Source organism: Podarcis cretensis, assembly GCF_951804945.1.
Source record: "Podarcis cretensis genome assembly, chromosome: 9".
In the NCBI taxonomy this organism is placed as follows: domain Eukaryota; kingdom Metazoa; phylum Chordata; class Lepidosauria; order Squamata; family Lacertidae; genus Podarcis; species Podarcis cretensis.
In genome coordinates, this window is record NC_137178.1 from 55,308,223 (window position 1) to 55,335,432 (window position 27,210).

The window sequence follows — 27,210 nt, forward strand, 5'->3', positions numbered from 1 at the left end:
TCCCCCCCTCCGCTGTTCGTGGTTTTCTTTTCTTTTCTTCACTGGAACTGGATAATTTCTGAATGCAAATTAAACTGTGTGTGGATCTGGGGTACAATTGAGATTTTTGATGAGATAAAATACAATTACATAAAGCTTTTTGTTTTGAAGTGATCAGTGCCATGTGGCTAAATGCAGCAAGATTCCACAATGAAACTCCAAAAGGAGGATTTCTGATGGCAAGTATTTATAACCTTATTATAATAGTCGAGGCTTCAAGGGAATCTAATGAGATTGGCTACTCTGAGGAGTTTCCACATCCTCTTGTTGTTTGTGTGCATCATGCCAGTTTCTTTGCTGGAATGCATTATATATTAAATGTTGCTCCTCGCCCTGTAAGGACAGTACATTGAGCTCCTCCTGCTTCTTGAGGTACAACCTCAAAGGGTTATTGTGTGAGGGGGTAAACATGTGTGTGTGTTGGGGGGAAATGACTATATATGCTGCCTTTAGCTCTTAGGAGGAAGTCCAAATTAAAATGTAGTAAATAAAACCTGTTAAGTGGTGTGGGTTCTTAAAATGTCTGCCTTTGAGTGCTGGACATTAAAATGCAGGCACCAGATTAAGTACAGTGTATGTGCCATTATGTGCCAGTATGTGGGACGCGGGTGGCGTTGTGGGTTAAACCACAGAGCCTAGGGATTGCTGATCAGAAGGTCGGCAGTTTGAATCCCTGTGACGGGGTGAGCTCCTGTTGCTCGGTCCCTGCTCCTGCCAACCTAGCAGTTTGAAAGCACGTCAAAGTGCAAGTAGATAAATAGGTACCGCTCCGGCGGGAAGGTAAACGGCATTTCCGTGCGCTGTTCTGGTTTGCCAGAAGTGACTTAGTAATGCTGGCCACATGACCTGGAAGTTGTATGCTGGCTCCCTCGGCCAGTAAAGCAAGATGAGCACCGCAACCCCAGAGTCGTCCATGACTGGACCTAATGGTCAGGGGTCCCTTTACCTTTATGTACCATTAAAAAAGTCTTGCCTAGAGCAGACCAAATAGTACCAGTCCAAAATCATATTTCTAGCATTGGCCCTACAGATACCACTGGGAACTAATTTCTATCCTCTGTTGTTTGTCAACAGCATTGGTTACTCAGAATTTTCTGCCTCTAAACACAAAGGTTCCACTCAGCACTTGTGGCTATGAGCTGCCAATAAACCAAGGTTGGAGAACCTCCAGCTTTCTTGACTCCCAACTCCCATCGGCCCCAACTAAACAGGGGTTGAGCAATCTTTCAAGAGCCACATACCAGCGGCAAGCATGGCCAGAGGCAAAGGTGGGTGCAGCAATAAATATAAATTTTACCATTGTACAGCAGGCTAGTTGCTACACAAACTCACGCAACTCTCTCTTCTCCTCCATCCAGGCAAGTAAGCAGTGGCGTAGTGTGGGTCGTCAGCACCCGGGGCAAGGCAAGTAATTTGCGCCCCCTAACCCATGGATTTGCGCCCCCTAACCCATGGATTTGCGCCCCCTAACCCTAACCCCCAAATGTTGCGCCCGGTGCGGCCGGCCCCCCCTGCACCCCCACGCTACGCCACTGCAAGTAAGAGGCATTATTGAATTCTAATAATAAAGGACACGGTCCAGTTAGAGAAAAACTGTCAGAGAAGGTACAGGGTACAGCTGGTGAGGGATATGGCTTGGGGAGAGAGTCCCAAGAGCCAGACAGAGAGTCTGCAAGAGTTGTATTTGGTCCCTGGGCCTGAGGATCCCCATGCCAGTGCTAAACTGTGGTAAATCTAAAATGGAAACTTCTGATATTCTCCTTATGGCAGTGCTGGAGATAAGAGGTGCGTTGCACATGAGCCCAGGAGGAGGCTAGGCTCATTGTCATAATGCCAAATCACAGTCCAAACACAGCAGATTGACATGCATATTAATGGCACACCAGCCCTTTCTCATATTAAATATGGCAATCCTCATAAGGGTTCTGATGCATTCCTTTCCTACAGTTGTATGATTTTGAGGAGCCATTAAGTAATCAATAGTAAATAATTTTATTTCCAAGACAGCCCACAAAAAAGCTTTCCCCTGTTGTTTCCCCACGTGCTAACAGAAAAGGTATTACAGCATATCATGTACTAAGGCTCCCCTCAACTAAGCAAGTTTATCAGGTTCAACCGGAAGAGTGACATTTCTCGCCCAAGTTTTGATATACAGCAGCAACTGCTGAGTGATTCTAGCTATGTTTTAGTTTCTCCTTTATCTTTCCACCAAAGATGGCTGGCATAGATAGCAATTGTGGCTGCAGGAAAGACTTTCCCTCTCCTTTCCCCCTGGAGAAGCCCCTGTGAAGTGGCACATTTAGATCCCTAATTTCAGAAGAAGCAAAAAACAAGACGCAAAGAGGCATCGACACACCCTCTTTGATTCTACAAGAGTACAAAAACTTGTCTACACTAACAGTTGCATGCAGGGGGAGGGGGAGGCTCTCACCATTCCTCCTCAGCACGGTCCCTGACAACTTGTAGGACTGGTTTATACATCAAATACATTCATTGTACTGTGTCTCCCTTACATAGCTTAAAGACAACTGTGATTAGGAACAAGAAGTTCCAACAAAAGAAGAGTGGCAGATGAAGATGATAGAGTTTGCGGGATTGGTGAAGCTGACCAGGAAAATCCGAAACCAGCACGATCAAGCATTCCAAAGAGACTGGAGCAAATTTAACCAATATTTGAAGGACCATTGTAAGCAATTAACAACACTGGCAGCACAGTAAGAAGACTTGTAATGTTAACCGTACTTACCTTTTCATATTTATCTAAAATTGAGACGTATCAAATGAGTGAAACGTAAACTGGAAAATGTATAAATGCTATGATATGGAGGTTAACTCTGAAAACAATGAGGTGGGAGGGAGGGGAGTCAATAAGCTCTTTAGGGCCAAAGAAGTAAAGTGAACAATGATGATGTGATTAAATATTATAAAATGGAAAATTAATAAAAAGTACTAAAAAATAAAGACAACTGTGATTAAATGACATACAAATTGTTAAAATAATAAAAAAATTAAATTAAAAGGTGCACAGAAGACAATTCATTGGCCAGTGCATTCTGGATATGAAGGGGAGGCTCTGATTCTCTATTTTCAGAGAGATCCCAAAGCTGACCATTGGCTCAATCCAATCTTTGGCAGCCTGGTGCCCTCCAGATATTTTGAACTACAACTCCCATCAGTCCCAGGAAGCACTTGGTTGGCAAAGGCTGCCTTAATCTCTTTTTGTGGTGTCTTAGTTTGCCTGGCTCAAAGTCAGCTGGTTTGTCTGTGGAGCAAAGCAGAGGCGAATTTAGGGGAGCGCAACCGGTTCAGTGTTACTGGGCGCAGAGCTTCAGGAGCGCTGTAACTATGATTTAGAACGGAGAGTGCGAGGTGGAAGGGCACCAGATTTTGGCACCACACAGGGCACCACTGAAATTTGATACCCCAAGATCCAGCCCCGAGCATAATTATGAAGTATGAACAGCAACTGCGAAAAAGGCTTAATCTATACTTAGGGCTCACCAGGACAAGAAAGGCAGGGGCCTGTGTTACAGAAACCATTTTTAGATAAGTCTTGGGAAGCCAGGGAACAGGGGAGCACTTCCACCTAGAAAGCTAGATGAGCAAAAAAAAAAAAAAAAAAAAATGTAGCAGAGCAATTTCGTGGAGTTTCTATTAGTGGTCAAGAGCATGATTTGTGGACAATCTCTCAGGGATGCTTTCTAGGTAATATTTCCTGCCCCAAGACAGGTTTCTTGGTGTGCCCTTTAAAAATATAGATTTCTTTCAGCTTAGGTAACGTCTATGGCTGTGGGTCTGTATTGCAGGATTTCCTAATTGCATTTGTGTGGTTTTGGTTTGCAGCGTTGATACTGTACTTGCCTTTCTTCACTGATTCCTTCCCCTCTCTCCTATCTTTTATTGCTAGTCTCTCCCTCCCTGCCTCCCAGCCTGTAGCTGCCAAAGTGAATACTGGGCTGTCCCTTGAGAGACATTTGAGGAGCTGCTCGCCTGCCTGTCACCTTCCTGAACAGATCTTGTTAATGACTCCCACAAGCTGTGCAACTTCATTAATCATTTTGGGGTGTATGTGTGTGTGATTAAGTGAGGAGGGAGAGAGGATTCATACCCAGTGGAAAAGAAGGCCATTACATCGTATTTGTAACAGGGAAAGTGGGCACAGACAGTGCAGTTAAAGGCCTGGAAGGATCCCAGGACAAAACCGGCACAAATCTTCTTATCTCATGACTGGTGGTGAAAAAGCTAGTTTCCTTCCAAAGGTCAGTCAACATTCTGTAGCCAATCGGCACATGCAGACTTCGTTGGGCTGCTTTGTATTCCCCAAGTTTGCCCACTTTGGGGCTTTCTCCATGTAACAGGTGGGGAGTATACAGTGGTACCTCGGGTTACAGACACTTCAGGTTACAGATGCTTCAGGTTACAGACTCCGCTAACCCAAAAATAGTACCTCGGGTTAAGAACTTTGCTTCAAGATGAGAACAGAAATCGTGCTCTGGCGGCATGGCGAGCAGTGGGAGGCCCTATTAGCTAAAGTGGTACCTCAGGTTAAGAACGGTTTCAGGTTAAGAACGGACCAACGGAACAAATTAAGTTCTTAATCCGAGGTACCACTGTATCCTGGCTCAAAGGGGGATGCTTCTTGGATACCTCAGGAAGAAGATGCTGATTGCAAGGTGATGAAAAAGAAATGATTCATAATTTGCTGAAACATGAAGATTTGTTCCTGGCATGTATAATTCATAAGCACTTCATAATTCTTCTTTTTTCTTTCAAGGGAAAGCTATTTTGAGAAATGCCATTTTAACGCAGTCACTGTTGTTTCCAATTTACTGCATAACTCACTGCTTCCAATGCTTGTTCTTAAGAGCTTTAACCTTTTTTTATAATAATAATAGTAATAATTGAGTACTGCCTAATGTATTCATCAGGAGAGATGCTTAAAAATATACTGCAGAAACTAAGGTTCCGCCCGCCCCATCAGTCCTAAATGATTCTGCCCCCCTCTCTTTCTTCCTTTCTTCCTGACTGACTGAAGTTAAGCTCTAGGGCCTGTGAAGCAGGCAAATCCTTTGATTGCAACGGTATTCTCTTTAGACCTAGTTAATTTCAGCACTGGCAAACAAATGAGTGAATGGACAAATTGTTTTTGGAAGCATCGTATGATGCTGAAGGCTGCAGCTATTAATTATGGACTGATAATAAATGGTTTGCATTTGCATTTGATGTAGAAACCAGCAGTTTCACTGCAAAATCAGTGAATGCAAAATCTGTTTATGTGGAATTGTAGGAATGAGTTCATCCCTTATGGAGAAAGATACATTAATTCTGGCAATCAGTTGTGAACTAAACCCAAGCTCATCCTAGCAGGTGAAGGAGAGTTGAAAGAATTGAAACCACTATTAACAGAGGCAGAGGGAATAGTCAGTACTTTGTGGGCCTCAAGAAACCATCTTTGGAGAGACTTCATCAGGCAAGGCCTTCTTCCACCTGCCTTGCCCCACCCTCCAGTCCCTGCTTCTCAATTTGTATTGTATTATTTTATGCTCTGTGGCTTACCAATGTTTTATTGATTGTAGTTTAGAAATTATTTATTGTAATTAAGAGTGGATTTCTGTTTAATTTTTATATGCTGATATTATTATTCTATACTATTCTAATGATTGTTGAATGTTACTTTATTTGATGCAGGTTGCTTATTTTAAAGTTATGTTTTATTATCACAATTTGTATTGCATTAGATTGTTATAAGGTGTACATTCATTGTTTATTCAGCTTGTAAACCGCCTTGGATATTGTAAGATAGAAAGACGGTATACAAATTAAAAGTGATGATGATGATGATGATACAAAGTGTTCAAAGTGGCTGACAAATATAAAATCAAACATAAAAACAACGGCAGAACAGCCACTAAAAACATTATAAACAAAAAACAGCAGTGACAAACAATAAAGAGCCGTACTCGCCATCAGTACTTTTAGTAGCAACAGAATCAAACGTATGCTTAAAAAGGAGTTTTCCATTCCCGATGGAAAACAATTAAAGAGAAAGAAAACCTAACCTTTGGGGGCAGGGAGTTCCAGAGCTACCACCTATATATCAAATATAAACTTTAAAACTACAAAATGCATGTTCCGTATTCTACTGCCAGTCAAATGCCAAAGCTGGCTGTAGCCAATGACTTGTGCATATTAGGCAGAAAACTATGAGATAACAACGTCACAGATAAAACGAAGCAGCTTCCTCCGAAAACAGCTACACATTTAACTTTGTTAAGATGTACACGTGAGCAACTGCATAGCAACCTTACCTTCATAAACATACTAAACCCAGTTTTCAGAAGGTCTGTGAGCCCAGAACACATATGCTCAATATCAACAGAGTCAGGTCGATCCGGATTATATATCTCTTCCACCACTTGCTTCAGCAATGGTTTATACGAGGCCTGGAAAATATTAAACATTGAACGTAAGTGTATATATACAAGTGATTTCACAATGCACAACCCACTTGTGAAATTTACTGTGGTTGGGATATGTTCATGGTCACTGTGGTAACTGCTAAAAAAAAAAAGAGGAAAAAGGAGTGGAAGCCGCCTACAACTTGCTCACTGGAGAAGATACTGTCCTGTTTGCATCAATATGTTGTCTGGAGACAGAGACAGGGCACACACACAGATATATTTCATACTGCTTTTGCAACACGAGACAAACCAATTCTGCTTTATTTCGCTACTAATGTTGGGGAAACATTTTCAGCCTCTGCCTAGTTGATGGTTCAAACTGGACTATCAAGCCTCTGCATTGATTCCCATTGGTTGGCTCCACAAAGATACAAGCACCCAGCTTCTTAGAAAATAAAAATCCAACAATCTGAACTTTAACTAAATTTGAAGATGAGGGGAGGAAAATGTACAGAATCCCAGGGAGTTCTTGTCTCTGCCTGGTATATTTGCTTTTGCCAAAAAACAAAACAAAACACCTCACCACGAGAAATAACATTGGTTCACTAGGTACTAAAGGTAAAGGGACCCCTGACCATTAGGTCCAGTCGTGGCTGACTCTGGGGTTGCGGCACTCATCTCGCTTTATTGGCCGAGGGAGCCAGCGTACAGCTTCCGGGTCATGTGGCCAGTATGACTAAGCCACTTCTGGCGAACCAGAGCAGCGCACAGAAATGCCGTTTACCTTCCCGCCGGAGTGGTACCTATTTATCTACTTGCACTTTGACGTGCTTTCAAACTGCTATGTTGGCAGGAGCAGGGACCGAGCAACGGGAGCTCACCCCGTCGTGGGGATTCGAATTACCGACCTTCTAATTGGCAAGTCCTAGGCTCTGTGGTTTAACCCACAGTGCCACCCACGTCCCTTCACTAGGTCCTAGCCTTGTACAATTTTGGAGCTGCTTTTTTGTATTAATATGATCGGGGATCAATCACAAATGGACTGAAGTCTGTCAACAGTAATGATTACCATTACCCTCTCTCAACATACGCTGGCTGGGATGGGGAACAGTGGTGTTCCAATGGCTGACTAATCATAGATTAAACACAAGCATATAAAAAGGATGCATAGTTGCATAGGGTGAATTGCAGCAAAGGATAGGATATCTAGACTAATGAAGAGTCTGGGTTTATCTGGCTTTTTAAATGATTTTTAAATGTTACAATCTTCTTTTGATGTATATACTAAACACATTACGGAGAGTGTATCAGTTCAGCATTTTGAAAATTGATTTGGAAGGTTGCATTCAAAACACTGCAAGCATATCATTTGGAAAGCCAGCATCATAATTGACGTTTTGATACAGAGCTGGTGAGGGACAGCATATTGTCTATTTGAACATGTATTTTGCTGGTTCTTCAGGTCCCTGGATCCAAACGTAATGCAAATAAAATAAAGCAGGCACTTTAAACCAGAGGAATGCTTTTAGTGAAAGCTTACTGTATACAGTTTATAAAGTTTTCTACATTTATACAATTACAGCAGATCTAAAGCAGTAACAACCAACTAATATAATTTCAGTAGCCAGTATTACAATCTACAAAACTGAATTAATGTGTTCCATTTATGGCAGCCAATGTTTCCTTACTGAGCTATTCCAAGAATGTCAATCTCTAGTTTTCTTAGAAAACACATGTAGGAGTCATGCTGCAGAAATGATAAACAGAAGTGCCACTTACCTTAGACAGAAAAAAGAAAAACAAATGAGAAACTAACTACTTAAACTGAACAACCTGGGGAAAAATGATTTTCTAAAACATTATAGCCATTAAAGACACATTTTTGTGTCCAGCAGTTTGCGCTGTCAAATAAAGATCTTTTTCTTCCAGGCAGCCACTAAGAAAATGTAGATGTGCCACTCAAAGCTTCCTCCAATATGCATTTACATTTTAACTGAGCCAAGAATGATGCAGCAGACATTAGCTGTGTGTTATATGACTGGCTGGGACTCAAAAACATAAAATACGGCTTGTTGAACACACACAATTATTCCTTTGGGAAAGAGAAACAAATTCATTCAAAATGATATGCTTAAAAGGGAAAGGATGTCAAAACAGGAAATATGTGATTTTTTAATATATATATATAAAATCACTTAAGCTTTGATTCAAAGCACACTTATAAGTTCCACTGAAATAAGCAGAACGTCTCTGTATTTAGGTTGGATCCAGATTTGGTTAATTATACTTTAGTCATGGCTAATATAAGTCCCATTGAATTCAATGGGTCTATTCCAAGTAAGACTAATGAAATCTGGATTCAATCCATTGTAGTTACTGATTATCCATGGGGGGCGGGGGCGGCAGCTGGACCCACTCTGGCCAAGGACCTGGGGATGGGTGATGGCATGATAGCCAGTATGGTTTCACTCCCTCTATGATCTTGGCTGTGTGGAAGGTAAGGTATAACCATTAAACATCCCTGTCTATGCAACCGGATGACGAAAAATGTTCTTTCTTATTGGGGCGGGGGCAGGAATCCTCTCTTGCACTCTTCGTACTTCTAGTTTAAGACTACAGCAGCTAAAAAGAATCAATCAGTGCTTAACAATGGTACATCAGGGACATGATGCTATCTGAAATTAAGGGCTGAGAAATAGGAACACGGTGACAAATTGTCTAGAAAACATCAACAAAGGTGCTACCAAAAAGCACAGAGCAAAAGCTTCAGTAACTGGTTGTTCCAAACTCTGATAACTTACATAATATATTGGGGGGGGGGGGGGTTAACTGTTTCATGCACGGAAAATGTATCAATAAAAAGATGTTATAGTTTGATTTCTATTCTTTTTAAGCTGGATACATTTAGTGGTTACTGCTAAATGGATGACTATTCTATAGAGTAGAGTAGAGTAGAGTAGAGTAGAGTAGAGTAGAGTACCCCTGCATGGTTAAGTCCAGTCAAAGGCAACTATGGGGTTGTAGTGCTCATCTCACCGCAGTGGTACCTATTCATCTACTTGCACTGGTGTGCTTTCAAACTGCTAGGTTGGTAGGAGCTGGGACAGAGCATTGGGAGCTCACCCTGTCGTGGGGATTCGAACCACCGACCTTCTGATCGGCAAGCCCAGGGGCCCAGTGGTTTAAACCACAGTGCATCCCTTTCTATTTTATAGAGCAGGTGGCCTTCATGGGTACATGTAAGCTCCCTGAAACTGGTGAGGCTAGCACAGAAACAACATTAGATGGATGGCAATGTTATAGCTGCTGTGGTTCAGTAGATATCCTTTCACTTAAGCAATGACTATTAAGACCATTGGAAGGGAAAGACAATTCTACAAACCCACTTGTAGATTAGTAGAATACGTTCTGCATTAAACAACTACAAAATCAGTCACATTTTGCTACAGGTAGTTTTGCCAATGCCCCAAACCAGGGCTTCTTAAACTTGGGTCTCCAGCTGTTTTGGGGTTACAACTCCCATAATCCTCAGCTAGCAGAACCAGTGGTCAGGTATGATGGGATTTGTAGTTCAAAAACAGCCGGAGACCTAAGTTTGGGAAGCACTGCTATAAAGTAACACAGAGTAACACATGGATTTTTTTTTAAAGAAGACACAGCAACTTGCCTGTTGAATTTGGCTTCCTGGAACATGTACGGAATTAAACTGCTTCATGTAAGCCCGAGCTCTTGCAACATCTCTGAGAGTCATAAAGATCTCATTCACAGCAGCTGTGGCCTTTTGAAATGTCAGATCAAGTGAAGACTCACAACCTGGAACAACATGGAAAAAAAGATTTCCTAGGTGAGGCCATTTTTTTTAACCAACACAAATGAAAGTAGTGGGGGAAGGGAAGAGGAATGGGGGAGGGTGTTTCTCTAATTTAAGAGCAGGGATGGTCAACGTATGCATTCTTGAGGGGGTTCTGCATTCTCCAGATGGTAGTTTAACAAATCCCCCCAGATTTAAGAAGGCAAGCAACAGTTTGAACCTTGCATATGGCAACATTGGACAAGTCTTGTTAAGCTCTCAGCTATGATGCTGAAAATAGAAATATCAGTTTCTCTGCCTAGAAAGTTTTAAAAGAACCATCACCACTTTAGCATCCCAATGTGGTTATGCATCCCAACTTGGTTATGCTACCAAAAATAAAATAAGGTATCGAAAGAAGAGAGAAGAAGAGTTTGGATTTGATATCCCGCTTTATCGCTACCCGAAGGAGTCTCAAAGCGGCTAACATTCTCCTTTCCCTTCCTCCTCCACAACAAACACTCTGTGAAGTGAGTGGGGCTGAGAGACTTCAAAGAAGTATGACAAGCCCAAGGTCACCCAGCAGCTGCATGTGGAGGAGCGGGAATCGAACCCGGTTCACCAGATTATGAGTCTACCGCTCTTAACCACTACACCACACTGGCTGTCATAAAGAAAGAAAGAAAGAAAGAAAGAAAGAAAGAAAGAAAGAAAGAAAGAAAGAAAGTATAACTTTCAACAAATGCCCATTTAAGTCTCTTTTGTTCCTGTTTGTCTACATATATAACACACAGGTTTGACACAAAGCATTCCAGAGGTTTTCCTTCTAATAATGTATTACAATGTATTTTGCATGCTTCCTTAAAACTGTTTGCAGAGGATGTCCATGGACAATGAGATGAAATCAATGATAGGCCATATCTATCTGCCTTCCACTGATCTTGCTAACATTTCAGTACAAATATGAAGCAGCTGTGAAATTCATGCTCACAAGGAAGCTTCATAAAGTATTCCCCCCCCCTTTGTTTCTACGCTATGGTTACTCCGTCTAAAATTAAATTTTAATCTTTGCATAGCAACATAGCAGAGTGGTTTTGTATTCTCAGTGAACTGACTTGAAGTTCATTTCACTTAAGAGACAGTTTTGAAAAGGCAATGCAGTTTCCAGGATTACAAATGGTTGTTACAACAACTCTGAGGTTATTCTCTGCTAACAATAAACATGTTGTAGCAAGTTTATAGATTCAGTTGCATCAAGGAGTAGGACTATCGGACCTAAACAAAACTGTAGCATCACTGTGTTCTGGGGCCGTTGGCAAATATTTCTAAAATATTAGAAATTGCATCTCTAATATTTTAAACCCACCACCATCAATTATACCTGCTACCCACTGTTCAGCCACATGGTCCTGGGGTGGGTTACATCTTCAAATGATAATATAATACAATAAAACACCCCCAACTCCCAAAATATCCTGGTTGTTTGATAGTAATGACAACTGCAGTAATAATAATAAGCGTGGTTGATTTCTTCTAAGCCAGGATGAAAAGGGTCCCAATAACACTATGGCTGATACAATTGTCATGAATGTGCTTGCGGTTAATAAAAGATAAAGCTTTAAAAATGGCTCACACTTTCTCTATGAAAGGTAAGGTTATTTAAGTTTATTGAACTCATGTAACAAAAAACACTGAAGTGATTTACAAAGAGAACAAAATAAAATAATAAAAATACGTACCCATATTAAAAGCATAGTCAAAATAAGGTCTCATTGTTTAAGGATGGAACAGTATTTTGTACATTTTGTGCACCGAATAACCCAACTTCAGGCTAGAAGACTATTGTTTTTAATGCGCAGCTGACAATAATGCACAGTGTGTTCCTGCACAGTGTGTTCCTGGATTGAAAACACGCATAGACATACACGTAAATATAACTCAGATGTTGTAAAATCCAGTCCTGTTGGTCATGGACACCCTTCTTAACATGGATCAAAAGAAAATGATAAGCAGCAGCAACTTAGAAGGAGACTGGTTTTGAAATTATTTATTGTCTGAAGTCTTCCCCACACATATTCTTATATGGTTAAAAAAGGCAATTGAAGAAGGTTGCATAAAATCAAAGAGGTGACCATAGATGTAGCGGGAAGGTAAACGGCATTTCCGTGCGCTCCAGCTTCTGTCACAGTGTTACATTGCGCCAGAAGCAGTTTAGTCATGCTGGCCACATGACCCGGAAAGCTGTCTGCGGACAAACGCCGGCTCCCTCGGCCTGAAAAGCAAGATGAGCGCCTGTGACTGGACTTCACAGTCCAGGGGTCCTTTACCTTTACCACAAACCCCATGCAATTTAGTTCTAATCCAACTGTGCTGTTCATGAGTGCAACAATATCAGTAATTGTAATGTTGTAGCTTATGTTGACCTTTCCTTAAATGAACTGAACGAATAGAATCCCATGAAGTTAGTAATGGCTTTCAATATAATGCACAAAAATACTATTTTAATAAACTTCTTGCATTTCGATCCAGCTTATAAAATAAAAATCAAATCTTAGGAATAATTTCAAATTTAATTCTACTTCTAATATTGGATTTGAATTAATAGAAAGTGAGCCTTTAACAAGAAGAAAAGCCAAGGCAAAAGTTAATATTAGAAAATCTCACAATCTTCTTTTTTGACAGGATTAACATTTTCCTCAAACCATGGGTGGCAGCATGATTTGAAGTACACATTGCACTCAGAATGACATTCAATAGAACATCTTTAGCAGAGGGGTTTATTGAGATTTACGTAGCTTATGAATCATATAAATCATTCATCTGATAATAATTCAAACAGCTTTGCAAACCTCTCTATCTTGATTTTTCAAAAAATTTAATCTGGGCTCTGTAGGTTTTCTGGGTTGAGGAGAGTAAATATAATACAATCGTCTATCTATCTGAAACTGAGCCAGCCTATTTCTCCAGCAAGGTAGTGCAAACTCAATTATTTTACCGGGTTATTTACAAAATTAAACATTTTGCTTTATGGCAGCGATTCCGAATCACAAAAAGAAAGAAGGGAAAAAAGAGAAGCACATGGGCAAAAAAGGGAACACAAGATGACACAGATTTGCATAAAACTGACATAAGTTAATTTAAATGTACAAATGTGAATCTAAAATGTTTACTACAATTTAAACCAGAAGTATGGAATATTTAGCTAGGGCTTTTCACTTGGCCAATGAGACACTGTTCCTGAAGCCACGCCCACCTGCCTGACACCTGATGTCACATGTGACACCAGGTATGGGGCAGGTAGTGCCTTGGCTAAAGAAAGAAGAGTAGAATTCCCCCGCTCATTTGATCCTGTTCAGTTTGGGCTTGTCACCAGTGAGTCAGCTGATGCAAGGGGAGTTCAATCCTGCATGGCAGTATTCCCCCCCCCACTACCTGGGCCATCTTTGACAGGTGGGTGGGACAAACTACCTGTCAATCACCTGACACCTGCTTTCCACATGTTAACTATTGATAGTTAACATCAAGGTCCTTGCTTCTTATAGTTTTTTTATCTTGGACTAGACCACCCCTGAAATAGGGCTTCTTCCTCTCCTCTCTCCTCTCCTCCCCCACCCCAGTCTGTGAACTGTGACTCTCTATTAAGCAGACAGAGGAGCCAACGAAAATGTTTTTGACTGATGAGCATTAAGAATGCAACTCAAAACATGTTTAATAGGCAGTAAGCCTTGCCAAACACAGAATATAGGATTCTGCTGCTGTGAATCATAAAGTGGTGGAGTTGGACTCTTAAGTGTCATTAATAATAATAATAATAATAATTTATTTATACTCCACTCATCTGGCTGGGTTTCCCAATGGAGTCCCATGGATTGGCAAGATTTCCATGTTATAAACCCTCTTCCTTAAGTTTTATATCCAACCTTTCCCATCTTTCATTCAGAAAAGATTAGGCCCACTGCATTCACGATATGAACCAAGCTACAAGACTTCTTTGAAAATGACCAATTAATTTATTGCCTTGCTCTGTCACTTTCCAAAACCTTATCATATAGCATACATGGCTCAGTTGATAGAGTATGAGCCAACAACAACAACAACAATTTTTTTTATTTCTATCCCACCCATCAGGCTGGGTTTCCTCGGCCACTCTGGGCAGCTTTCAACAGAACATTAAAAACAGAATAAAACTTCAAACATTAAAAACTTCCCTAACCAGGGCTGCCTTCATAGATTGGACTCAATGACCCTTGTGGTCCCTTCCAACTTGACAATTCTATGATTCTATCACTACAAAGCCTAAAAAGATTGGGCAGGTTTTGCTCTGAAACCTCCATATCCAAGATCTGATAGAAGTAAGGTAAAGGTAAAGGGACCCCTGAGCATTAGGTCCAGTTGTGGCTGACTCTGGGGTTGTGGCGCTCATCTCGCTTTATTGGCCGAGGGAGCCGGCGTACAGCTTCTGAGTCATGTGGCCAGGATGACTAAGCCGCTTCTGGTGAACCAGAGCAGCGCACGGAAACTCGTTCACCTTCCCGCCAGAGTGGTACCTATTTATCTACTTGCACTTTGACATGCTTTCGAACTGCTAGGTTGGCAGGAGCAGGGACCAAGCAACAGGATCAGCCCATTGCGGGGATTCGAACCGCCAACCTTCTGATCGGCAAGTCCTAGGCTCTGTGGTTTAACCCAGTACTGGATATTAATATCCTCTCTGCATAGCCTTCCTCCTTTGCTTGTGTGAAGGATTTTTCTGTGTTGTATGTGTTTGAATGTGCGCTCTCCCTATCCCCACAATTCATTCCTACTTGTGAATGCAGGGTTAGGGTGATCTTCCAGACAGAGCAACACTGTCATACATCACTGCTAGAAAAACCTAAAAGAGCCAGCAACTTCCCTCCATCTTTCTAGCCCATCATCTCCCCCCCCCCCCTCTGATCATACTATCCAAGGTTTTGCACTGCCATCTTGAGAGGAGGAGGAAATATTAAAATAGCATTCTGTGGGGGAAAATGTTGCCATTTGCAGCGCCAACTTGTTTCTAACACTCAACACGTTTTCATTAGCAGGCTGTAAAACTTTCAGGCTTCCCAGGACTTTAGCAATCCACAGAATAATTTATCAGAATAGAAAAGAGCACTTGACAAAAGTCTCCAAGCAGCAGACTACAGCTAGTCTGAACCAAGCTTTGAAAACAAATCCAGAACACTTCTGGTCTTTTCCTAAGAACCTTGCGCTAGAGTTTATGAGAACATTTATAGAGACTATGATTTTCTCAAGCTATTTTTACTTTAGACAGTTAAGTTGAAAAAAGTTGTTTTGCAAGAAATCATAGGCTCGCTTTCACTAAACACTGTAGTCCTTTCTAGCATTGGAATCTGTATCTGTGAGGGTGTGGAATTGCATGATACATCCCCTCCACCCTGATCTTCCTGCACTGAAGGGGGATTGTACAGCAAGTCTACTGACTGAATGTACTTACAACTCTCCCCACAACTGCCCTGAGATCTCCAGGTATAGGGTGGTATATAAATAACAACAACAACAACTGGAAACCCTCAAAGTGCAAGGTTTCCAACTGGGCAGAGAATTGGCAAATGTGTTCAGCCAAACTCACAGATTTTCTTACTCAATGCAGGAGTTTCCTCACTCCAAGGATACAGATTCTGAACACCTGAGGAGGAATTGTTTTACAGTGCTACCTCAGGTTAAGAACTTAATTTGTTCCGGAGGTCCATTCTTAACCTGAAACTGTTCTTAACCTGAGGTACCACTTTAGCTAATGGGCCTCCCGCTGCTGCTGCGCGATTTCTGTTCTCATCCTGAAGCAAACTTCTTAACCCGAGGTACTATTTCTGGGTTAGCGGAGTCTGTAACCTGAAGCGTCTGTAACCTGAGGTACCACTGTACTTCAGAATCATTACACTAAAAACTACAATGTTCCTTGTTCACTGCCCAGTTTGACACAGCTCTAGTAAATTTTATCCCGAGCATACTTTCAAAGTAACTTACGTTGCTACCACAGGTAGGATTTGAGCATCAACTTGTTACGGTTAGTCACATGACAGTACTGAGCTCATGGTGCCTCCCCTTGTTTTCATACTACCACGGATTCAAGTGAGTGGCAAAATTCTACGTGTGTGCAGAGGAGAATCAGACATGCAACTGGAGGTATCCTCCTGCTGCCATTTGTATGGCTGAACCAGAGTTCTGCTGCCATTGGCTTGAGTGTTCAGCTCTGTGAACTGTTCAGCTATTCTCTCCTGCACGTGGGCAGAACTTTGCAGACTAGAATGCTCAGTAAGAGGGGGATAAAATCTCTTCCAACTACATTTTGTCAAAATTCAGAAGCATGAGGAAAAGAAATGTCAGCACCACGTAAGCAACTTGTTCCCTCAAACAGACACCAGGTCGAAAACTGTCTCTGGCTTTTGGATGAGCAACAGCTTGCCACTTTGAGTCATATAGTGCCTACGTATTCTTTCTCGACTAAAGCTGTTTTGCAGTTGTCTGCAGAAGGTGTGGGCAACATATCGCAAGTGGTTGGCATGTGCTCCTGGTAGTATTTCTGTAACCCATAAGGACTTCAGGAAATCCAAGAGTCTAACTTTTAGCGCCGCTAAAAAAGTAATGCTCAAGAACTTGTGTATTTACAAAGCACTAGAAATTCTATTAAAAGAAGAGGAACAAAAATGCAAAGCAAAAAGAAGTCCGAGAGTAGAAATCGCCTACCCTAACTGCTCTAGAATAGAGGTATGATTAGCATATGCTACGCTAATGAAAACGCTGAGCAAATTAATTACAGGCAGCATAAGCCAATGAAGTATACTCGGAGTCGAGAGTGGATTTCATGCTCTTTATTCAGCTCATAGTGGTGAGGAGGAATTGAAGTTCCCCCAGAATGTTTGCTTTATATGCATTATTTCCACAATGGGCCCCACGTGATTGGCTAATTCTGGGATTCTCCTGTAGGCCAATCGGGTTGCGGATTCACTTCCACCTGGAGCTGGATTGGGTGGCTCCTGTGGACCAATCAGACTGCTGCAATCTGGGTTCTATTGTTCTAGGACCAGACTGCTGCATTCTGAATCCTATTGTTCTAGGACCAATCAGACTGCTGCATTTTGGATCCTATTCAACACAGTACATAACAGCCAAGCAGCTACTGCACTTCAGATCACCTACTGGTCTCATGTTGCGCTTACAGTGCCCTCCTACACAGGTCTGTGCAAAAATAAGCCCAATTGAGTCCAATGGGGCTAACTCCGAGGCAAGTGGGAATAGGATTGCAGTTCTAACTGTCTTCTGTGGCATATGTTATTTGATCCAATTACAGTCGTACCTTGGTTGTCGACTTCCAAAAACGTTCGACAACCAAGGCACGGATTCTGATTGCCTGCAGGAGCTTCCTGCACACAACCGGAAGCTGTGGAAGCCGCGTTGGACATTTGACTTCCAAAGAATGTTCGCAAACTGGAACACTCACTTCTGGGTTTGCGGCGTTCGGGAGCCAAAACATTCAACTCCCAAGGTGTTTGGCTTCCAAGGTATGACTGTATAACACACATTAGGGGGGGGGGGGAATAACATGTTAATGGGAACCTTGATTATGCTGCTGAACTACAGAACCCTGCCAAAGATGGATGTGAGGAACAAAGGAGAATGGGCAATACTCAAAGGTTAAAATAAGAGAAGTTATTTACTCCACTGTATTGCCAACCTAGCAGTTCGAAAGCATGAAGTGCAAGTAGATAAACAGGTACAGCTCCAGCAGAAGGTAAACGGCGTTTCCGTGTGCTGCTCTGGTTCGCCAGAAGCGGCCTAGTCATGCTGGCCACAGGACCTGGAAGCTGTACACCAACTCCCTCGGCCAATAAAGCGAGATGAGTGCCGCAACCCCAGAGTCGGCCACGACTGGACTAGTCAGGGACTGGTCAGGGGTCCTTTACCTTTACCTATTAATATTAAAATTATATATCAGGTTAGTATATTACGATCCCACAGTGTATGTTCCTCCAAAGTGGCTTAACTTGCAATAATATATTATTGCCTGTTTCACATGTCTGAGTCATGTTGATTCAGATCTTCTCTTTCAGTTTTGGTTTTATTTTATGTTTGTTCTTTATCCAAACTGGACTGTAAGCCAATTGGGTAGCAAGGTCTTAGGTGCCTCAGTAAAATTTATACTATACTATACTATACAACATATAAGGGCACCTGGACCAGGTCGTCCTTGTTCTGACCCAGAAAGGTAATTCTTACTTTTAGTATTAGGCAATATATGAAACTTTTACTTTTAGTATTAGGCTATATATGAAAATTCAACATTACTGAGTATCTCCGATTTACTTGGTTCCTGCAGTTGCTACATTTAGACATGCCACAAACCCACTACCGCCATGGAAAATTAAGTATGCGTATAAACAATGAAACAGCAATAGCTCCACTGCTTAGCAATCTTATCCACATGTTCCAATTAAGGTGAAACAATCAAAAGCAACTCTAAAGAGGCTGCCAGAGAAACTCTGGAACTATTTCTAGGAAACGTTGACTCCAAGAAAGACACCAAATTTGGTGCGAGGTTGTTTCAGAGTTCACTGAAAATTAATGAACTAGTTCTCTTAATGTTTGGCCACAGTTTAGAATTTTAGCTAGGACCTGTTGCGATTGAACTAAAATGAGAAGAGGATTGGAAGTTAAGCAGCTCAAGCTCTTGTGATGTTGCCTATTTTTAAAGGCTGTGATCTAACTCAACTCTTTCCTTCTTAAGAACGTGAGAAGAGCCTGTTGGATCAGGCCAATGGTCCATCTAGTCCAGCCTCCTGTTCTCTCAGTGGCCAACCAGATCACAGAATCATAGAACAGTTGGAAGGGATCCTGAGGATCATCAAGTCTAACACCTGCAATGCAGGAATATGCAGCTGCCCCAAATGGAGATCGAAACTGCAACTTTGCTGTTATCAGCACCTGATAGCCAACTCCTCCATGAATTTCTCTAATCTTCTTTTTAAAGGCCACCCAAGTTTTTGGGCATGTCTGCCTCCTGTGGGAGCAAGTTCTGGGAAATTATCTATTGAAGGTGAACGTTCCTGATCCATTTGCACTTAAATTTGGCAAGGGTTTAGAAGAAAGAACCAGACTGTAGCTGCAGGAACAAGGTGAATATCTGCCATGTTTCTGTAATAACATCAGATAATGCAATGGCCAATTTGTAAGGAGCTGCTGAGACTCAAAGTCTTCCTGGAAGCCACAAACCCTGCCCTACGACTGTCAGTCTAAATTTATACATTTTATTGCAATGCCAAATAAACCAATGTTTTGCTATTATCACCAGAAACAGAACTCAGGTAGCCATATAAATAATTGCACTTTTTGGGGGGAGGGGGTTTCTAATTCCACACACTATCTGTTAAGACAAATACAAGATATAAGTAGAACTTTCAAGATCTTCTGCCTGTTATCGATGGAAGCATCCCAGTCTCATATAACAGATTCATGGCCCCCCTCCATTACACACACACAGCACACACACAGAGAAAGGTTTATATCTTTTTTCAGCGATTCAAGCACTGCACCACTGCCCTCTGCTGCTCATTTTCTTTTTTAACTGAAGTTCGTATGTGGATAGTTCTCCAACTGCCTTCATAATACCAAGCGGCAACTCACCTGCATTCTGCGATAGAGCATCCCAAATAAATAAGAGATATAAAACGTCTGTCAACAAACTGAGCAGCCCCGCAGCTTTGCATTTTTTTGTATAGCATACACAAAATGTACTCATGTGGGCACAGTATCAAGCCTCTGTTTGGCGGGAGGTGTAGTATGATGTCCTATAAGGGATGCTGATTAAGCATACTAAATCAAGTTCACCAGGCTTCATGTTTAATTTCTTACTCTATCCTGGAGCCAAGGGTTAATTCCTCATTTGGCAGCAGTGTCACTGCTGTTTACTTCTAAATATAGGATTGCACTGTCAGATACGATATTGTACTTGTAAATAAGATTTTGTCTTCTGACTCTACTGTAGCTACAGTAACTACAGTACATCAAGACCCCATTATGCAAAGATCGTATTTAATTTGTGCCTCAGCTTCTAAAAATTGGATGCTTTCTGTACCACAAACCTTTAACACGGCTGTTCTTATCAAGACACCTTGCCTTGTCCAGAGAACATAATAAACAGATAGCTGTGAACTGTGTAGCTGTTTGCCTTATCTACTTGGGATCCAGATATCCAGTAATCCCGCCCCTGTTCCTATATTTATTGTTACATTACATTTATTTATATTCCACCTTTTCCCCCTGACAGGGACTCAAGGTGGCTTACAGCTAAAATAAAAACAGCTAAAAACATAGGGCGTGGGGGAGAGCAATCCTTAAAAAACAATCTAACATATATCCTAAAATCTCAATTTGCCTAGCAACCCTCCTTGCCCCATGCTCCCAGTTTAGCAACTGGAGAAAAAGGAAGTATCAGAACAATTTTCCTTCCTTCTCTCTCCCCCAGCACCAGCTGTTTTCTGGGCGCAATTACAGGGAACAGAGTATGACAGGACTAATCCCAGGTTCCAATGGAAACATTAAATGGTCTAGTCGCATCCAGAAACAAAAGAGTTATAATATCTAGGTGGCTCTAGTAACATTCTATGAATCTTCATAACACTGAACTGACTGATGCTCTAAAAAATTATGTAATAACCACAGTGACCTCTGCTGTTTCAAGCTAAGTTTTGTGGATCTGCGAACCTATGAGGAACCTCTTCCCCAGAAATTCATACTAAAAAGTTTAAGTAAAATAAAGCAAAATTTATTTCCTGCCTTGAGTGGACATGATCCAGAAAGGCAGTTTATAAATGCTGAAAATCGAGAGCCAGTGTGGTATAGTGGTTAAGGGCAGTGGACTTGCAATCTGGGGAACCAGGTTCGCGTCTCCGCTCCTCCACATGCAGCTGCTGGGTGACCTTGGGCCAGTCACACTTCTCTGAAGTCTCTCAGCCCCACTCACCTCACAGAGTGTTTGTTATGGGGCAGGAAGGGAAAGGAGATTGTTAGCCACTTTGAGACTCCTTCGGGCAGTGATAAAGCGGGATATCAAATCCAAATCCAAAATCACAATCAGTAGCAGCATACTTATTGTGCTATCGCCACCACCAATTGTTTATTACTGTTAACCAACCAATAAACCAACCAATAAACAAAATACAAAGTCACAACCTCAGCAGAACCAATTATTAATGATTAGCAATGACAACCTAGGAACTGACCATGATAGCAGGTCTAAGAAATACAACAACATTCAAATAGTCTGGTAGATTTATTAGTTCCTTCAAGGAAGATACTCAAAAGATAAACCACAAAACCTTCTCCCCTTGATGAAAACTAGAGCAGAAAAACACACGAGTGACTGTTTAAATATTTGAATGTTACAAAGAAAAGTCATATCCTTGATGGGAACTTTAACAAATCTACCATCTAGGATCTCAGAGGGCAAAACATTAAAATGCAATGCAAAGCTAGCACATCATGTTTGATATTCCTATTCCTGTTTACCGCACATTTATTTTATCTGATATACTAGTAACTAGTTTACTTACCCATCCTCAAGGCATTGCATTCATTTATCCATACTCAAGGGCAAAAATGATTTTTTTAACCTGCCCCACTTGAACAGCAGACCTAACCCTTTCTGAAGCCATATTACAAATAACTTTCGAAAGTTCCCATTTCAAATAAAGAAGGAAAGGAAGGGAACCATAAGAGGGCAGAGGGAGAGACTTCCGGTCGGCGCCAGCGCTTAATGGCGGTCCGAGCCTCGAGCTCCGAGGCAGGACTGCTTCGTTAGTTCGGGTCTTACCCGCTACGGCAAGCGGGGGACCCCTAAAATCACAGGCGCGGAGTCTGTGAACAAAGGAGATTCGGTGGGCACCTTTTGCGCCCCCCGGCACTGTGAGGGAGCCTTTTTAAAGGCTTCTGAGCGGCATCGGGGTAAGCGCGGTGCTGAGAGTCGTCACCCAGCTAGCGGAGTGAAGCCGCGTCGCCATGAGCGGAGAGCGCCGATTCCTTCCTGCAATTGGAATCTGATTACAACACCCGTGAGTAAGATTGAAAAAGTAACGGGACATTAGAAAAAAAAAAAAATTCGGCTGAAAACGGGAAAGGCAAAAATTAAGGAAGTCTGCCTCCCCGGAACTGCAGAAGAGATAAAGCAACGAAAATCAAGCTGCACTTAAAGGGAATCTTTCTAATTTTTTTAAGCTGTCAAACTGACATCGGACTTAAAACCTCCCCCCAGATTGGCAGGAGAAGGGGGGAAGGGATTGGAACGTTGTTAACCTGCTGGAAAATTAATGGAAAATTAAGACCTTCCATTGCCAAACCCCCTGGGGTCGGGCTGCCCAAACAAGACACCGGGACGTGAACTGTCAAACTTTGAGAAGTGGGGACTTGTTTGTAACAAAGTTACCGGACCTTAGACGTACTTTGTTGCATTTTGGCCACATAGAAAATAGAGACTTTACAATTTGGATATTGGAAAACTTCTGGCTACTGTTATACTTCCTTGCCTCTTTGTTTTCTTCTATTTCTGCCATTTGGATACAACTGAATGCTCCCTCTAGAGGGTTCTATGTGAAATTGTTGCACTTGAAAAAGTAACAGTGGGATTCTCCACCTGGGAATCAACTCTGTGAAAACGACCTTGAGGATATGAGTGCCCCTACAGATGAGATAGTAACAAGGCAGAAAGCAAAACAATCTCATAAGAAAAGGGCCTCTATATCAGGAACTGCAGCTGTGCAGGAAAAAACACCAGCTTCTATGGATCCTATGACTCAGGCACTACTTAAAATAAATCAATCCCTGGAAGCATTGACAAAACTATCGACAGAGAATTCTAAAAAATTAACAGAGTTGACAACAAGGTTGGATGTGAATACAGCTAGTGTTACATCGAACACAGATTCTATAAATAGATTAATTCAGGAAAGTTCAGAAACACGAAAGATTGCAGAAAGTGCAAAAACAACGGCAGAAGAGACAAGGGAAAAATTTGGGCCTATTATTAAAAAAGTGAATGAGCATGATGCAGCCCTCTCCTTACTGGAACTTCAACGTAAAGAGAAGAATTTAAAATTTAGATTGGTGCCTGAAGGGGAAGGGGACAACCTTGTGAAATTTCTTACAGAGAACATCATAACTTTTTGGCAGGAGGAATGGGAGGAAGATGAGGAACTTGAGATAATATCAGCCTTTCGATTGGGTAGAAGGCAGGATAAAAAACCAAGGGACTGTCTAATTACACTGAGATCAAAAGAAGAAAGAGACAGAATATTGAATTTGCATTATCAAAAGGCATTGGTGATCCAAAATTGTCAGGTACAGATTTTTAAGGACATTCCTAAATACATTTTAGAGGCGAGAACATATTACAAAAGTTTAGTAGACCTGCTGAAGAAAAACACTATACCATTCAGATGGGAGTTTCCACAAGGACTGTCCTTTAACTTCAAAGGAAGGAAGATTAAAATAAAAACAATTCAGGACAAAGAACAATTTTTGGAGAAGTACCTAGAGGATCTGCAGAAAGGAACCGTGGAGGAGAGGGAACCACCTGATATAGCAAATTTGTCATTTGGACTTCCACTACCACCATCGGAGGAAGAGCAGAAGCTTGGAGCAGTTGGAGGAACAGCTACCTAAATACAAAATGTCTCTGCAACTCCTTAGCTGGAACTGTAACGGTTTGAACCTTCCTCGGAAAAGAAGACAGGTTTTTCACATTTTGAAGAAAGAACAATTAGACATAATATGTTTGCAAGAAACCCATATTGCCAGGATACATAGGAAATTACTGATAAAGAGACTCGGTCAAGAATTTATCTCATCAGATAAAGTAAAGAAAAGAGGTGTGGTGATCTATGCAAAGGAAAAGTTGGCTCCAAAATTGATATTTAAAGATGAACAAGGAAGATACCTGGCAATTGAAATACAAATTCAAGGAGAAAAGATATTAATTGTGGGAGTTTATGCCCCAAATGAAGGGAAGGCTGAATTCTTTAGGAAGTTGCATGAGACATTAGTTGACTTTTTAGATTATAAAATCCTAATGATGGGAGACATGAATGGAGTTGTCTCAACAAACATGGATAAAGCACAGAGACAAGTGATCTCGAAAGAAGGGAGACTACCAAAGATCTTTTTTGAAATGACTGAAACAATGGACTTGATTGACATCTGGAGAACAAAGAATCCTTTAGAGAGAGAGGGAACTTTCTTCTCAGAAACAAAAATGACATGGACAAGAATAGACCAAATTTGGATTTCTAGCAGTCTGGCGTTAAGAACAAAAAAAGTAGAAATATGCCCAAAAACGTGCTCCGACCATAATGCGGTTAAGATGGAGATGAAACTAACAACAACTGGTTCCTTTAGATGGAGAATGAATGACACCCTATTCAAGGATGAAGAGATCCATAAGAAGGCCCTTAAAACACTAAAAGATTACTTTGAGATTAACAGGAAAACAGATGTGGAAAAAAGAATAATTTGGGACGCAAGCAAAGCCGTGATGCGAGGTTTCCTAATTCAACAAAATTCTATTAAGAGGAAGCAACAAAATGAAAAGAAGGAAAAAATTTTAGAAAAAATAAAAGAAGGAGAGAAGAAGTTGAGGTCCAAACCAAAGTCCCATGAGATTTTGAGAGAAATAAAGTTTCATCAGATGCAATACATGGAGCTCATGAACCAACAAATAGAATGGAAGATAAAGCAAATGAGACAAAGAACTTTTGAATCAGCGGATAAATGTGGGAAACTTCTGTCATGGCAATTGAAAAAAAGGCAGAAAATGAATACGGTAACAAGTTTAGAAATGGATGGAAAGATTATCCACAAACCCAACGAGATCAACAATTGTTTTCAAAGCTTTTTCAAGAAATTGTATGCACAAGGGCCAACCAACGAGCAAGAAATAGAAGAATTCATCAGAAAATACGGTTTACCAAAAATCTCAGAACAAAGTAAAAGGATCTTAAACGAGGAAATAACAGAACAAGAAATAGAGGGCGCCATTCAAAATATGAAATTGGGAAAATCACCAGGACCAGATGGCCTGACGGCCAAATACTACAAAATGCTGAAAGAATGGCTGATACAACCATTGAAGGAAGTTTGCAATGAAATTTTGAAGGGGAAAAAGGCACCTGAATCGTGGAAAGAGGCTTTCATCTCACTTATACCGAAAACAGAGACTGAAAAGAACCAGGTCAAAAACTACCGCCCTATATCTTTGCTTAATGTGGATTACAAAATCTTTGCAGACATTTTGGCAAAAAGATTAAAGAGAGTTTTGGCAGAAGAGATTCATAAGGACCAAACAGGCTTTCTCCCAGGTAGACATATGTCAGACAATGTGAGAAATATTATAGATATTTTGGAGCTGCTGGACGTTGACATTAATAGGAAAGCAGTTTTGATTTTTGTGGATGCGGAGAAAGCCTTTGACAACATTTGTTGGACTTTTATGAAAAAGAATCTCCAAGGGATGGGGGTAGGCCAAGGTTTTGAAAACGGTATAGGTGCGATATACTCTCAATAAAAAGCCAAATTAATTGTAAATAATGTGGTAACAGAAGAAATACCTATAGAAAAAGGTACACGACAGGGTTGCCCAATATCCCCTTTACTTTTTATATCAGTCCTGGAGGTTTTGTTAAACATGATCAGAAAGGACCAGTTGGTTAAAGGAGTTCAGGTCGGAGTTAGACATTATAAATTAAGAGCATTTGCAGATGATCTAGTATTGACCTTGCAACAGCCAGACACTAGTACTAAAAGAGTATTAGAACTAATTGAAATATTTGGTCGAGTAGCAGGTTTTAAATTGAACAGACAAAAAACGAAAGTGTTGGAAAAAAATTTAACAATGGAAGAAAGAGAGAGTTTTCAGAATGAAACAGGTTTGGAAATAACAAAAAGGGTAAAATACCTGGGGGTAAACTTAACATCTAAGAATGTGAATTTATTTAAGGATAATTATGAAAAATGTTGGTCAGAAGTTAAAAAGGATCTGGAAATATGGTCAAGGCTGAAACTTTCCTTGTTAGGCCGAATCGCTACTATTAAGATGAATGTATTGCCTAGAATGCTGTTTTTATTCCAGACGCTGCAGATTGTGGACAAGATGGACTGTTTCAAGAAGTGGCAGAAAGACATATCAAAATTTGTCTGGCAGGGCAAAAAGCCCAGAATTAAATTTAAGATTTTAACTGATGCAAAGGATAGAGGGGGGTTTGCCCTGCCGGACTTAAGACTCTACTATGAATCAGCAGCTTTTTGCTGGTTGAAACACTGGCTACTTCTTGAGAATACTGACATTTTGGATCTGGAAGGGTATGACAATAGTTTTGGTTGGCATGCATATTTATGGTACGACAAGGTAAAGGTGTATAAAAGTTTTAAAAACCATATTGTAAGGAAAGCATTGTATAACGTTTGGACTAGATACAAAGATTTGTTGGAAAGTAAAACCCCTAGGTGGGTGTCACCAATGGAAGCTAGGGAAGTAAAAAAGCTTAACATGGATTCTAAATGGCCAAAATATCATGAGATTATAGAATACGATGGTGAAAGGGTGAAACTTCAGAGTTATGAGAAACTAAAACCTAAGGTTCGAGATTGGTTGCATTACCATCAGATAAATGAGACGTTTAAACAGGACAGGAAAATGGGATTTCAGAAAGAGAAGTCAAAATTAGAAACAGAATTGTTGGAACCCAATACTAAGAATTTATCAAGAATGTATAACTTGCTGTTAAAATGGAATACACAGGATGAAACGGTGAAATCAGCTATGATTAAATGGGCACAAGATATAGGTCACGATATTATGTTTGCTGACTGGGAACAGTTATGGACCACCGGTATCAAATTTACTGCATGTAATGCTTTAAAAGAAAATATTATGAAAATGATCTACCGGTGGTA

At 41.0% G+C, this 27,210-nt stretch overlaps 1 protein-coding gene across 1 annotated transcript in view; it reads right to left on the reverse strand.

Annotated features, from left to right (window-relative positions):
- The window catches only part of SCFD2 (sec1 family domain containing 2), a 155,725-nt gene that overhangs the window by 14,744 nt on the left and 113,771 nt on the right, over positions 1-27,210 (reverse strand). Inside the window, exons 6-7 of the mRNA XM_079990038.1 lie at positions 10,108-10,253; positions 6,348-6,482 (exon numbers count right to left, since the gene is read on the reverse strand). Coding sequence (XP_079846164.1) covers positions 6,348-6,482; positions 10,108-10,253 — 281 coding nt within the window. The remainder of the gene's footprint in view (positions 1-6,347; positions 6,483-10,107; positions 10,254-27,210) is intronic.